The sequence below is a fragment of the Carettochelys insculpta genome, chromosome 3 (genome assembly GCF_033958435.1).
Source record: "Carettochelys insculpta isolate YL-2023 chromosome 3, ASM3395843v1, whole genome shotgun sequence".
NCBI lineage: Eukaryota > Metazoa > Chordata > Testudines > Carettochelyidae > Carettochelys > Carettochelys insculpta.
Window position 1 is genome coordinate 26,739,554 of NC_134139.1, and position 13,391 is coordinate 26,752,944.

The 13,391-nt window shown below is 39.6% G+C and overlaps 1 protein-coding gene across 6 annotated transcripts in view; it reads right to left on the reverse strand.

The window, feature by feature from the left end:
- The window catches only part of EML6 (EMAP like 6), a 215,953-nt gene that overhangs the window by 87,525 nt on the left and 115,037 nt on the right, over nucleotides 1-13,391 (reverse strand). For all 6 annotated transcript variants that reach the window (XM_074988499.1, XM_074988501.1, XM_074988500.1 and 3 more), the window contains exons 11-15: nucleotides 12,088-12,255; nucleotides 10,311-10,417; nucleotides 4,383-4,501; nucleotides 3,389-3,575; nucleotides 1,229-1,334 (exon numbers count right to left, since the gene is read on the reverse strand). In XM_074988499.1, the coding sequence (XP_074844600.1) occupies nucleotides 1,229-1,334; nucleotides 3,389-3,575; nucleotides 4,383-4,501; nucleotides 10,311-10,417; nucleotides 12,088-12,255 (687 nt within the window). The remainder of the gene's footprint in view (nucleotides 1-1,228; nucleotides 1,335-3,388; nucleotides 3,576-4,382; nucleotides 4,502-10,310; nucleotides 10,418-12,087; nucleotides 12,256-13,391) is intronic.

A 13,391-nucleotide genomic window follows, 5' to 3' on the forward strand; every position in this document is an offset into this window, starting at 1 on the left:
GGGAAAGGACAGTGAGATTCAGAAGGTCCTAGACACAGACCGACACACAGGGCATGGATGTGTGATTCAGTTGTCTTGCTCAAGGACTAAGGTAGGTTGAACCATTTTGGCAACGGCTCCCACAACTGAGAAGTCCTTTTTCTCTCTTGGTGGTCACTCAGTAATGAGTGACGTCCTCATGTGACCCTCCTATCTGTGAGTACATTGATGGCTGATCAGCCCGATTCTGGAGCTGTAGGTCTTACCACAGAAGGGGCAGGTGTTGGCAGCTGTTGGAAGTTTGGATGTGCAACTTCTCACCTGAATGATCAAGGCTCAAGAAGGCAATGGTGCATTTTCAGACCGTTCCCAGTGGGGAGCTGCCCTTATGCCAATGCTTCTTGTGCATGCAGTGGGGCTTTGGTGGATGTGGTGGAACTGCTGGTGTCACATGTAAGGAACATGTTGAGGCACTCACCATAAGTGATGGGTGACACTCTGGTGGGTCCATTGAAGCTGAGACTGGTTGTGTGCAAGCATTACCTCCTCCACTGGAAAATTAGAGGTAAAGCTCCTTAGCTACTCAGGTCCACAACTGAAATGAGCGGCTGATGGAGCAATGGCAAACAGTGTAGGCTTCATCCAGGCAATAAAGGCAATGAGTAAGTTAATCACTCACCAAGAAGGAGTGAGCACACAAGGCACAATTCCTGAAACTGGATTGTCAGGGTATAGGCCCAAGGCCAGGAAGAGGTCGTCCCAATAGGGAAAATGTCCAAGAGAGAATCTAATTAACTACTGCAAAAGAACGGACAACTATCTAACTAAAAGAACAAAAGGCAAATGCAATATTCTTAGCTGGCTAATAGCACTGAGGGAACTGAAGATTCTGACTCTGGAGTAGTATCTACCCACCAGCCTTGGATGCACTACACAGTCAACACATGATACACATGCAAGTCAAAAGACACTATTATGAACCGTTCCAGATCTTACACATGGTGTGCATAAGAAACAGCATGGGGAATCCACATGTGGACCTGCACTTGAAGACAAATATCCATTTTCCAGGGAGGGGTGGAAAAAGGCTGCATACCTGATTTCCATATACAATCCTGCTTTACCAAACAAGCCACATGAAATGGATCTTAATTATAAAAATGTCTTTTTGTCTAAAACAGAAAATATATTTTAGACTAAGTGACTAATTTTTAATAATTTATTCTGATGTATGTGGGTTGCTGCTTACCTGAAAAATCCAGTGCACATACTCCTCTTTGGTGTTGGCCTTTCAACAATGATAAACATTTCAGTGTCTGTGTGTCCCATACATGAATAGCAGCATCTCTTCCAACCTAAATTAGAATGCTAATCTTAATAACTGCTCACATACTATAAAAAGAACAATATTTAGCCCTTTTGCATCTTCAAAACACTAAACTATGCACTCACTAGTTCTTATCTTCACCAAACACTGTTCTCGCTCCAATTTTTCCATTTTTGATTTCCACATCATTGACCACAACATCTCCTTTACTAATATTCAGAACTTCTTTCATTCCTCATGCCCTCTTCCTCACCTTCTCTTATCTTGGATGTCTCACAACCATGCAGACTTGTTGCACTAATCAACTTCTTTCAGTTTTGCCATCCTTTTAGCCACACAGTTTTACTTCTCCACCCTAACTCAGTCCCACACTCCAACTGCCTTTTTTTCTAAACCACATTTGAATCTTTACTTAACTATCCCCCTTCTGTCCCTGTCTCCATCTCTTCACAGGCTTCAAAGAAAATGTTGATAGCAATCTTCTCTCCTTTTTCATCCTTCCCATGGAATAGTATCCTGCTTCCCTCCTCCTCCAGTTCCTTCCAGTCTCCTGATTCCACATACCCTCTACTCTGTTTCTTCTTTCTCTTCCCTTAAAGAGCACGCTTTGGTCTCCCTCATTTAAATATAAGCAAAAAACCTTCACTCTTGCTTCTCCTTCTGGGTGATCCTTCCTTGCACACCAGTTCAGGATTAGGATTGCAGTCTTGAATTTGAAGGTGTTGCTGTGGATGGTCCATGCCTCCAGAGCAGAGCAAGGGCACTTCATTTTTTACTCAAAAGTCAGGGGCTGTGTCTACACTACAAAAATAACTTTGAAGTTGCTTACTTCAAAGTACAACTTCAAAGTAAGCAACTTCAAAGTTGAGCATCTATACACACCCTACTTCAAAGTTAAACTTCAAAGTAGGGCACTACTCCATTCCCAGTAATGGAGTAAGGACTTTGAAGTTGGGCTTCAAAGTAAGAGGAAACGTGTGTAGATTCTCTGCCGGCTACTTCAAATTACTGCCTAACTTGGTAGTAAACTTCAAAGTTAGTTCCTAGTGTAGACACACCCAGGGAGAAGTTGAGATAAATTTGGTAACCCGTGACATTTACTACATTTACCCTAACTGCTCCCTGATTTTTGTTTAAAAATATGCTGTGACAAATCTGCAGCCCTAACAATCAGCAAACTAATGTTACTGCTCTTGTTAAGCTTCTTATCTATAGATTGTGTACATTATTAATCTTTATACAAATATGCTGTTACTATTGTTATCTTGTCCTCCCTGGCCCCTGCCTATATGTCTTAGTGTTAAGACCTAAAGATGAAGACATTCTTATACTTTGTCAGTACAGTGCCTAACACAATGAAGCTCTGTCCTGCTTTGGACATTTGATGCTACTGTTATACAAATAAAATAGTAAAAAATTAACTAAGGGTAGGTCCACACTAGAGATTTTAGCAACATAGCCATGGTGCTAAAAGTCAGGAAGTGTACACACAATGGCTTTGGCTACACTATCTCTCCCTTTTGGAAGGGGCATATAAATTACGACCATTCAAAAATGCAAATGAGGCACTGGTATGAATATTCAGTGCTTCATTTGGATAATGGCAGTCACCCAGCTGGTCGAAAGTGCTGATTTCTAACTAAAAGTAGATGGGTGGCTGGAGTTCCTTCGAAAGGGTGCCCCAATTTCAAAAGCACCCTTCTTCCCAAAAAAATGTACTAGTGTAGACAAAACCACAACCTCAGAAGATGGAAGAGAGGTAGGAAAAATGTATTATTTTTACATATTACAGATGAGGAACAAAGGTTCAGCATGAATAACCAACTTTCTAAATTCCACAAGAGGAGGGCTGTAATTCTGTTTTGCAGGAATACTGTAACAGTGTCACCTCACTGTTTCTGTTACTGCATTCCCCAGCAATTAGGCAATGATATGGGTGACAAAACATTCAATCTCAGGTTTTCAAAACAGGAAAATGCCTCCATGTCAAAGGAATTCAAACTATTTTGCATTTCTCAAATACAGTTTGTGATAGAGGATCTCTCAATTTGTTTTGTCATAACCAACACTCTAGAGACACACCTGTCCAGTAGCCACATAATCTTTCACTGGATGGATGGTTAGGCTGAGGATGTCATCATCATGACCAAGATATAATCTTTGGGTGTGTTGTTGCCTATTGTACACAATGGCAATGGCAGCGACATGGTAAACTACCTCTCCAGTTTGTGTGTAGAACAAATTATTTCGACAATCGTAACCTCTGTAACTGAGATAAATATAAAGAAAAAGACATTTTATAAGTCACCAAAAATACTATGTAATTTGGGGGGACATACCTAACTGTCAAATTACTTATCTGAGCTAGACCAAAAAATCATAATTTACAGGCTTACTACAAACATGTATGAATGTAATATAAGCCACTTAATTGTTAATAACTACAGTCGTGTAAAACTCCATGATTTTCTTTGCATTCATATAATTACTTCTCAAATTTCATTTTGATTTTTGGGGATTAAAAGAAATACTAACTAAGCCAAAACTACCAAGGTTAACCTGATTTTGCATCAAAATCATGAGAAATCAGAGACTTCCTATGGTCTAGATGAGACATCATATATTAGCTCAAGGTCATATAAAATTATGTCCAGGAAAGTTTTGCATGCCTTTGTGACATCACAGATTTCAACTAATTACAACAACCATAGCCAATGGACCTGATTACTGCTCTAGAAAATACCTGGGAGAATCAACTGGGTGTTGAAAAAGAGATCTTAAAAAAAGATAATGCTTAGTTATTCCTTACATACATTGATGTATCTTTATTATCTCCTCCCTAACCCTCACAAATGAAAGAAAGAGCAGTGTACAGGTTATTTTCCCATTTTTATCACAATACCAATAGACACAGTAATTTACCTGTGGGTAAGCAATGGGAAAGGTTACATCAAATATTTCACCTCAAATTAATCAAGGTGTGTTTAAGCGTATTTGTTTAAGCACAGCACTATTCAGTGGAAGGTATGGCTTACAAAAGAGAAGTCCAAGAACCTTTACTTAGTAGTTACAATACCCATGTACAAACTGCAGTTTTAAGCTGTCCTCAGGAGCTTTCTCTCTTTTAAGAAAGGGCACTGAATGGTTTTTCTCTTTGCTTTGTTGTTTCAGTTGAGGTAGATCTTCTTTGTAAACCTAAAGAATATGTTACTTTTAATTACACATCTCAAGTGTATTGTATATTAATACACATTGACCAATTCCTTAAATAATGAAAAATATTACATATATATCAGTTTGCTCTACAATGTATATGATACAGAAGAAATCATGATTTGTGCCATAGAGAAGAGTCCCCACGAATAGCATATGATATTAATGGAAGATAAGTGAAAAGTCACTGTTATTCAAGAAATTTCATGCATCCCATGCTACTTTGTGAACAGGATTTTTACTTTTCTACATTTCTTTTTTCCAACATCATACTTAATACATTTACTCAAAGCTGTATATAATAATGAAATAATTCCAGCACGAAGTTTTGGTGATAGACACAATAAGAACGCTACTTAAGTGATTTGCAAATGTCGACAGAATCCTGAGGCACAGTTACAGTCTTAATATATATACCAGAGATACAAAATATTATACATTTAAATTGGTTAGAGATGCTGAAATATTGTGGAACCGCTAGAGCTTTCTGAGGCTCTGACATCAACTAAATCCACTACCAGGCTGAAATACAGCTTTAGATTATTTTTTTTTCATACATTTCTTCATTTTTCTAGTTTTCGCCAGGAGAGTAGATACCAAACTCTCTTTCAAAGAAAAAAAATGCTATTTACACACTAATTCTGACCTAATCACAACCAATGTGTGCTGAAAAAAGAATGTCTGATCTAAAAATGCTACCATACAACATCTGAAGTTTTGAATGACTACAAACACAAACTTGAAACATTTTACCTATAACTAGTGTAACACCATGAAGTCTCAGTGCTGGGTACAACACCAGCATACATTGAACTTTTCACATACTTTCCATATGATTTCAAGAATCATCTTTAAAAGTGTTTAAAGGATGCCACCTGTAAATAAGTTCACTCACTATTAGGGTCTCTTCATGGTGTGGCACAGCAATTCTTTGGCTACGCTAGAGCTACGTGGCCAATGGCTGTCCATCACTGTGGTGGCTTCTCTTCCAGTAACTTGTCCCTTCAGCTGGGTCACCATCTTAAGTCCACCCTTCCAGGGTCACAACTGTCCACACGAAGTCCCTATTCAGCCTTTTTCAGTTCTGCTTTGGGTCTTTCTGTCTTCTCCCTGCTTTAGTCAGGGTCCTTCCTGGACCTCCCTGCCTGGAAAGCTTTCCTGCCTGCTCCAGCTCTTCCTCTACCTCTTTCTCCAGCTGAGCTTTTATCACCACTTAAACATAGCCACTTTACTGCACCATATGGGGAGCTGCTGGATTCCTCTCAGGTGGGAATCATTTTGTAATCATTTTGATTTAGCTCCAGGCTCTTCAGTGCTTGGGGCAAGCCACCCTGTTATATTAACACTGAAACAGAAAATATTATGGGTAACATTTTCAAAAGTGTCGGAGTAATTTAGGAGCCTAAGTTCCATTTGCAAAAAAATGAAAAGAAGATACTTGTGAAAATGGGACGGGGAATTTTGGAAAATTCTAGCCTATCTCTAATTTCAGCCAAAACTTATGAGGCTAGTGAAAAATGCACTCTTTGAATTATAATAAATAGTTCTGCAACCTTTTCTTTGAACAGCTTTACCCTTCAAGATTTGGAGAAAGGACTTGAAATCTGGCATTTGTTTCTGGGATGGGCCCTTTACCAGCCAGCTGAAAATCTGCCCAGACTTGGCCAAGTTAAAGACTTTGAAAAATTACTACTCACACATGCTCAGAAGAGAATTTTGCAATTTTGGCAGCTAAAATATCCAACGTTTCTGTCCTCATTTAGCATGATTAAGCTTCTCAGATTTCCCAGTGCTGACAAGATTGTGCATCAATGTTCCCTTTAATTTTTCCATCCATGTGCAGAATAAATTTTGTTATGTAGACTGAGGCATAGCTGGATGTGCATCACCAATAGAAACACATTCTGCCAGCTGAGGGCACTCTTTTAATCAGCTGGGCTGCACTGACAGTGCATGACACTGAGGCTATGTCTACACCAGAAGCTTCTGTTGACAGAAGTTACTGTCAACAGGGAAATCTCAATGGAACCTCTGTCAACAGATTGCATTTACACACAACTTGCTCTGTCCACAGAGAACTACCACACTGCACTGCCCTCTTGTGCCAGAAAGCAGAATGGCAGCTCTACAAACAGGGCGGCCCAGCAACCGGAAGCCCTCTCTGTCGACAGACGTGTCCACACTGCACTTTTTTCGACAGTGCTCTCTCCACAGAGGCTATGTCTACACTAGCACACTACATCGAAGTAGCCTATTTCAACGTAAGAACATCAAAATAGGCTACTTCGATGCGTATCGTCTACATATCCTCCAGGGCAGGCGCCATTGATGTTCAACGTCAAAGTAGCGACGAAGAACGTCGAAAGGAGCTGCCCCGGCAGGAAATATGGAGCATCCACACACACAAGCGCTCCCCGTCGAAATAAGGGGCCAGCAAAGCCCCAAGCTGCTCCCTTAAAGGGCCCCTCCTAGACACACTCAGCCTGCACAGCAAGAAATCCACAGAGCTGACAACTGGTTGCAGACCCCGTGCACGCAGCATGGACCCCCAGCTGCAGCAGCAGCAGCCAGAAGCCCTGGACTAAGGGCTGCTGCATGTGGCGACCATAGAGCCCTGCAGGGGCTGGACAGAGCATCTCTCAGCCCCTCAGCTGATGGCTCCATAGAGGACTTTGCTATTTCGACGTAGCGGGATGCAGATCGTCTACACATGCCCTACTTCGACGATGAACGTTGAAGTATGGTGCTATTCCCATCTTCAGATAGGAATAGTGATTTTGACGTCTCGCCGCCTAACGTCAATTTCAACATCGAAATAGCTCACGGCACGTGTAGACACGACACGTACTATTTCAACGTGTGCCAGTTACTTCAAAGTAGCCGGCTAGTGTAAACGCACCCAGATTGTTATGCCTCAAATTTTTGAGGGATAATACTGTCGAGGAAAATGCAGAGTTCTGTCAAGACTTTGTCGACAGAATGCTTTAGGTGTGTAGCCTGCTCCCTGAGTTATGTCGACAGAAGGCCCCTTCTGTTGACAAAACTCTGTAGTGTAGACCCAGCCTGAGACTGGATGAAAAGGTGTGATTGGAATGAGGAACCCATGGGGGATAAATGGAGACAGGAGAGAAGATCTGACAAGGAGCTGGGTTGTGGAGGAGCAGGACTGGAACTGGACAAGTAAAAATTTGGGACAAGGAGCTACAGAATGAGACTGGGACAAGCAGAAAGGTCAGGGACAGGAGGGGACAACAAAAACTGAATGAGAATCCCAGGGAAGGAGCCAGAGAGGGAGGTAGAGAGGAATGGGACAGACAGAGTGGATGAAGAGCCAGGAGTGGGGAACTGGATTTGGCAAGGAGACTGGGAGTATGGAGGCTAAGAGACAAAGCCCAGAATAGGAGACTGAGTAGGTGAAAAGAATGGGACTGAGATGAAATCCTTAAGACGGGGAAAGATACAGTACTGGAACAGAGATGTTGGAATGAATAGGACAGAAGGGATTAAGGTAGAGAGGAATGGTCAGAAGCATTTCTGACTGTTAGAGCACATTCCCCTCTACCTCAAATTGAATGCAAAATTACTGAGCTTCACCCTTCCTCTGCTGTTTGCAAACATCTGTGAAACCCACAGGCAAGGTGTCTGTAGGCACATATAGGACGGTAGCCTACTTTTGCTATCAGGTGCTCACCTGCTCATAGGTCTGTGCAGAGGATCTAAAGGTTCCAACTCTGCTGATGACACATGTACATGAAGCTACATTACAGAATTTCTGTTCCTTCAGTTTGCTTTTTTAAAAGCCAGACAACTATACTCAAAAGCTATCTAAAAAGACAGTTATTAAGATTGCAAACTCAATCTCTCGAAAGTTAGGAATTGCCAGAATTGATGTGCAAAGACTGGTAGATTTCAAAGCCAGAGGGGACCATTGTGATCATCTAGTCTGACCTTCTACACTACACAAAACGTTAGGGAGTAAGGGAACTTCCACGTAGCATGGGTACTTTGAAGTGCCCACAGTCAGATTGCTTGCAGGTGCTTTGAAGTTAGCAACTTCGAAGTTTGCAGGGCGAAAGTTATGCTAAAGAGGTGCTGTATATACAACAGATTAAGCTCTTGGCATCTATCACTTACTAGGTGTGTTTTCTAATCCTTTCTAATCCTTTAATCATACTTGTGGCTCTTCTCTAAACCCTCCCCAATTTATCAGCATCCTTCTTGAAGTGTGGGCACCAGAACTGGACTCAGTAATCATGAATGGCAGAACCAGCGCCAGCTAAGGAAGTAAAATAACTTCCCTTCTCCTACTTGAAATTTCCTTGTTTATGCATCCCAGGATTGCATTTGCTTTATTTTTTTATTTGCCACAGCATCACACTGGAAGGTCATGTTCAGTTGCATATCCACTACTGATCCCAAAACTTTTTCAGAGTCAAAGCTTCCTTAGTGTTACCTGTGGAACCTTAATTTGCCCCATTAGTGCCATTATGATACAGTTTTTATTACATGATCATACACTATTTTTTTCACAGGACCCTTCCTTAGTTAGGGCACAGCATGGACACTGCTCACTGACTAAACAGGTAGCCAATATTTCTTTTGTTCAGTGAGTGACTTTAGGCCTTATTTACCTACCTCTGAAGATGGAATATTGTACTTAACTTCCTCATATGCCTTATTATGGTGCTTGTCTCAATAGTATCCACATGGTTCAGAAATACTTACTAATTTATGTTCACAATATCCTTGTGAGATGAGGAAGTGGCATTATCCCACTTTAGTATAAGGAGCTGAAGCAAGGAAAATAGGTTTGAAAGTATCCACTAATTTGGATGACCGATGTGAGATAAGAAGGATGTGATTTTTCCAGAATAGCTATCATTATTAGTTAGCATTTTTACATTAAAAGTGGAGCTCATCGTTGACTTCAGTTGCAGTTGTGAATTCTCAGTAGTTTTGCAAATAAGACCTCAAGGTACCAAGCCAATCTACTAGAAAATAGGAATATACAATTAATTACTACCTCTAAAAAGCTTGATTGATTTAAAAGACTTGCTTAGCATCACATAGAATTTTATGGAAGAATCAGAGATAACATACAATTCTCTAAGGGTAGCAGCATTCAGCTGGCTTGGCCATCAGAACTTCCTTTTTCTCCTTGCTAATCCCTTATGACATTCAGCACAAACCTTCCAATTTCTTCAGTAAGTGAGACAAACTGCTACAGAGAACAGTCTCCTTTATTATACCACCCTGTTTCATCCCAAAGCAGGTCCATCATGCAAATTGAATGAGGCAATGGTCCCGTGGAAAAAATAGTATGTGAACTTATAATTAAAATCTAGCATAATGCACACACAAGGAGAAAGAAGAAAGGTTGCACAGACATGCTTAATTTTGTCTTTTCTGTACTTTAGTTCTTGATTTTGCAACCTTAATAATGTTCCTTTTTATCTTTTTATGTATAATATATTATAATACAGATTGTGTGAAACTTCATGGAAGCTGGTGGGCATGAAAGTAAAAGGGTATATTTACAATGCTAGTATGTGACTTTTGTACATATAGATACTTTTTCTTAAACCCTTTTCAGGTACTCATCTGTGGCTAAAGTACACCTTGTTTTTATTTTGTAAATTGGTTGCATAACCAGTCTAAACATTGCTATAATATTTTTTCAGATGAATTTGCTTCAACTTTATTTTAAATGGCTTTACTGAAAAGTTAGATGGGAGCTGAATTCACGTCTGTGTATTAATGAATTCATGTCTGTGTATTAATTTTTACTTACTTGGCGATCATAGTTGACTTGAGCTTCCTGCTCAATATCTGAATCTAGCTCTGGCACATCAGATAAATCAGAATCTGATTCTTCACTGTATGAATCAATACCACCCTCTGCATAAAAATCAATCCACATGTAACAGTTACGATCTTGTCAAAACAGAATATTATGTGACATTTTCACAAACATTTACACAGTCAGCAAGCCCCCAGCACAGGTGCCAAGAGTGGAGCGCAAGCCAATTTTCATTGGCATAAGAGGCGGGAGCTCAGCCCTGCTCCTCTTCTCCCAGGGAGCCAGGAGTTTGATCAAAGCCATGCTGCCTGTGGATTAACAAAAGATCACCTGATGCTACCAACCACCACCTAAATGGTAAATCTCTGCATCTTAGTTTATTTATTAATGAAGCTGTTGTAAGTATGACTATTAGTGACTTTAAAATGTATCACCGGCACTTGGACTGGCACTCAGACTGTATAGAGAGGTCAAAAGGTCAGATTTTGGCACTCTACTTCAGAATGGTTGCTGACTGCTGATTTAAACGATCAGGAATTAATGCAAAACCATAAAATGCTTTAAAGTGTTGACAAACTTTCTGTGGACTTGGTGAAAATTGCTGGCTTTGCATCTTTTGCATACTTGGCTTCATCTAATTCTTGACCCCGCCCCCACTTCTGCCCCTCTACGCTCTGATTTGCTCACCGTGATAATATTTTTCTTATTTGTCAACCTTGATTACTATTTTTGGTTCTCTGTGCCTTAAATATTGAGTCTGTTCTAGTATGGCTATGATCTGAAGAACTGAATCTGTCCCATGAAAGCTCATCACCTAATAAATTATTTTGTTAGTCTTCAAAGTGCTGCTGGACTGCTTTTTTGTTTTGAAGGCAAATACAGATACTTCTTCCACTTCAATGTCCAGGTCTCTGTTGTAAAAACCTGAATAATAATTAATGCAATTCAGTTAACTGGGAGTATACCTTAACTACCTTTTATAGTGATGATATGCAGAAATTATATGGCCAACCTGAAATATTGCATGATATGTGAACCCTCTTCTTGCCTGAAATAATGTGTTATATGGAAAAAAATCAATTAATTTCTGCAGGGCCTGAGACAAAGTGAAAATTTGCAGGCAGGGAAATCCAATATTTAGCAGTTAACATTATGCAATTTATATGCTTCTGTTAAGTATTACAGGCACAATGCACATTACTGGTGAATTTTTCAAATATGACCATTTAAAACTGTACTCACAAATCTCCCCGTTCATAGGCATATTTACTTGTAGAGACACAAAAAGGCAATTACACAGCTAAGTGCCTTTTTCCATGCGCAGATGGGATCTGAGTGAGCAATTTGGGTGGCCAATTCCGAAAATTGACTCTGATCGATTATATCCCTCCCTCTTTTAAAGTTATTATATTAAAGTTCTTATATTAAATATATTATATTATTTTAAAGTTCTTCTTCTATGATTCTATTTGACATTTGTTGAAAATACCTCTGGTATCTTCCCAGATATACTCCCTAAATCCTGCTAAAGGATTATTTGAGTGGACTTTGCCTAGGACAAATACTAGTCTATCAACTCTCATTAATCCACAGGGAATCAAAAGTCCTACACACGATAAATGTGTTATATTCCGGAGATTAATGAGAAAAATATTTTGCACTTCATCCAGTACAATTTCCTGCATCAGTGCTACATATTTCTTTGAATTTTTTATGAAATAAAAATAACAAAATAAATATCAATTTTTCAGAACATGTTAATTTTTACCTTGGGCTGCTGTTTCAAGGATTCCATTTGTTACACCTTCTGGAATAAATCTCCACTGAAAAACAGAGTGATCTGCTCCTCCTGTACTTAACACCCACTGAAAATCTTGTGACCAACGGACATTAGTTACATGTGCTGAGTGGCCAGCATATTTTCTAAATTTAGCTCCTGAAATATATTAAAATAGAATTGTTAAAAGTCATAATAGCCACTCAGTGAAAAAATTATATAGTTAAAAAAACCCAGATATATGACAGTACATATCAATTGTTTATTTTAACGGGGCAACACATTAAAAATCTCCCTCATGGCTAGTATGCTCTTGCAAATTTCCAAACGTGTCAAGCCAAGCTTCCACTGCTCTGTTTCATTGTATGGTCCAAAAGAGAGGAGGTAGTTATTTTGAAAATTTCATGCGGAAGTAAAATATAGCTACAAAGCTAAATCAACAGCAAAGCAACAGCACAGTCTGGTATGATCATCAGAAAGCATGAGGTTCAGCAGTACTGTTGAGACTATTGGTTCTCCAAGGCAAATGTATGACAGAGTTGAAATTGTGAAATGATTAGACTGTAAAAGAGAAATATGAGTGAGTAGGCAGCAACATGGCATCACTGGAGCTGGTTTTAGCGGGTATCATTTACATATCTTTTAACAGCCTGTCTAGATTAAGAAAAGAACACAAGAGTGTAAAAAATAGAGAAACAAGTTTTATGTAACCCCAACCTTTACTATACACACAAGGTCAACACATTTTATCTTAATATAGCTGCTCAAGGTCAGATGACTTCAGTCCAATCTTGACCTCTTTCTAATCTGTCTGAATCTCAGAGAGAGTATAACAACAGAAAGTAGTGATGGAACTGATAGACATGTATAATTCTGAAAGCCTGACCAGAAAATGGAGTAGAAGTTCTAAAAGCTAGTATAAAGAGGGTACCTATCACCCTCTTTATATTGATATGTTACTATTGATATGTTAACAAAAGTGAGAACAGTAACTCAGTATTCTCAATACTTCCTGAGGTAAAATAATCTTTTGAAGTTGGATTTTGCATGCCATCAGTGCAAATGGTCTGTTTACCTCTCTGTGTGTAGACAGAGGCAACCATACACAGACAACACTGCTAAGTGGCAGTAAGGATGGTGATACGTGGTGACAATTCACCATTTGGATAATTCTTTTCCAGAGGACCCTCTGCATTCATACGGAAGCATAATTTCCTCTGCTTTGGAGGCTATATCTCCATTGTAGTCATTGTCTGCCTATCTGGCCAAGAGTCTGAGGTGGAAGATATCTTCAA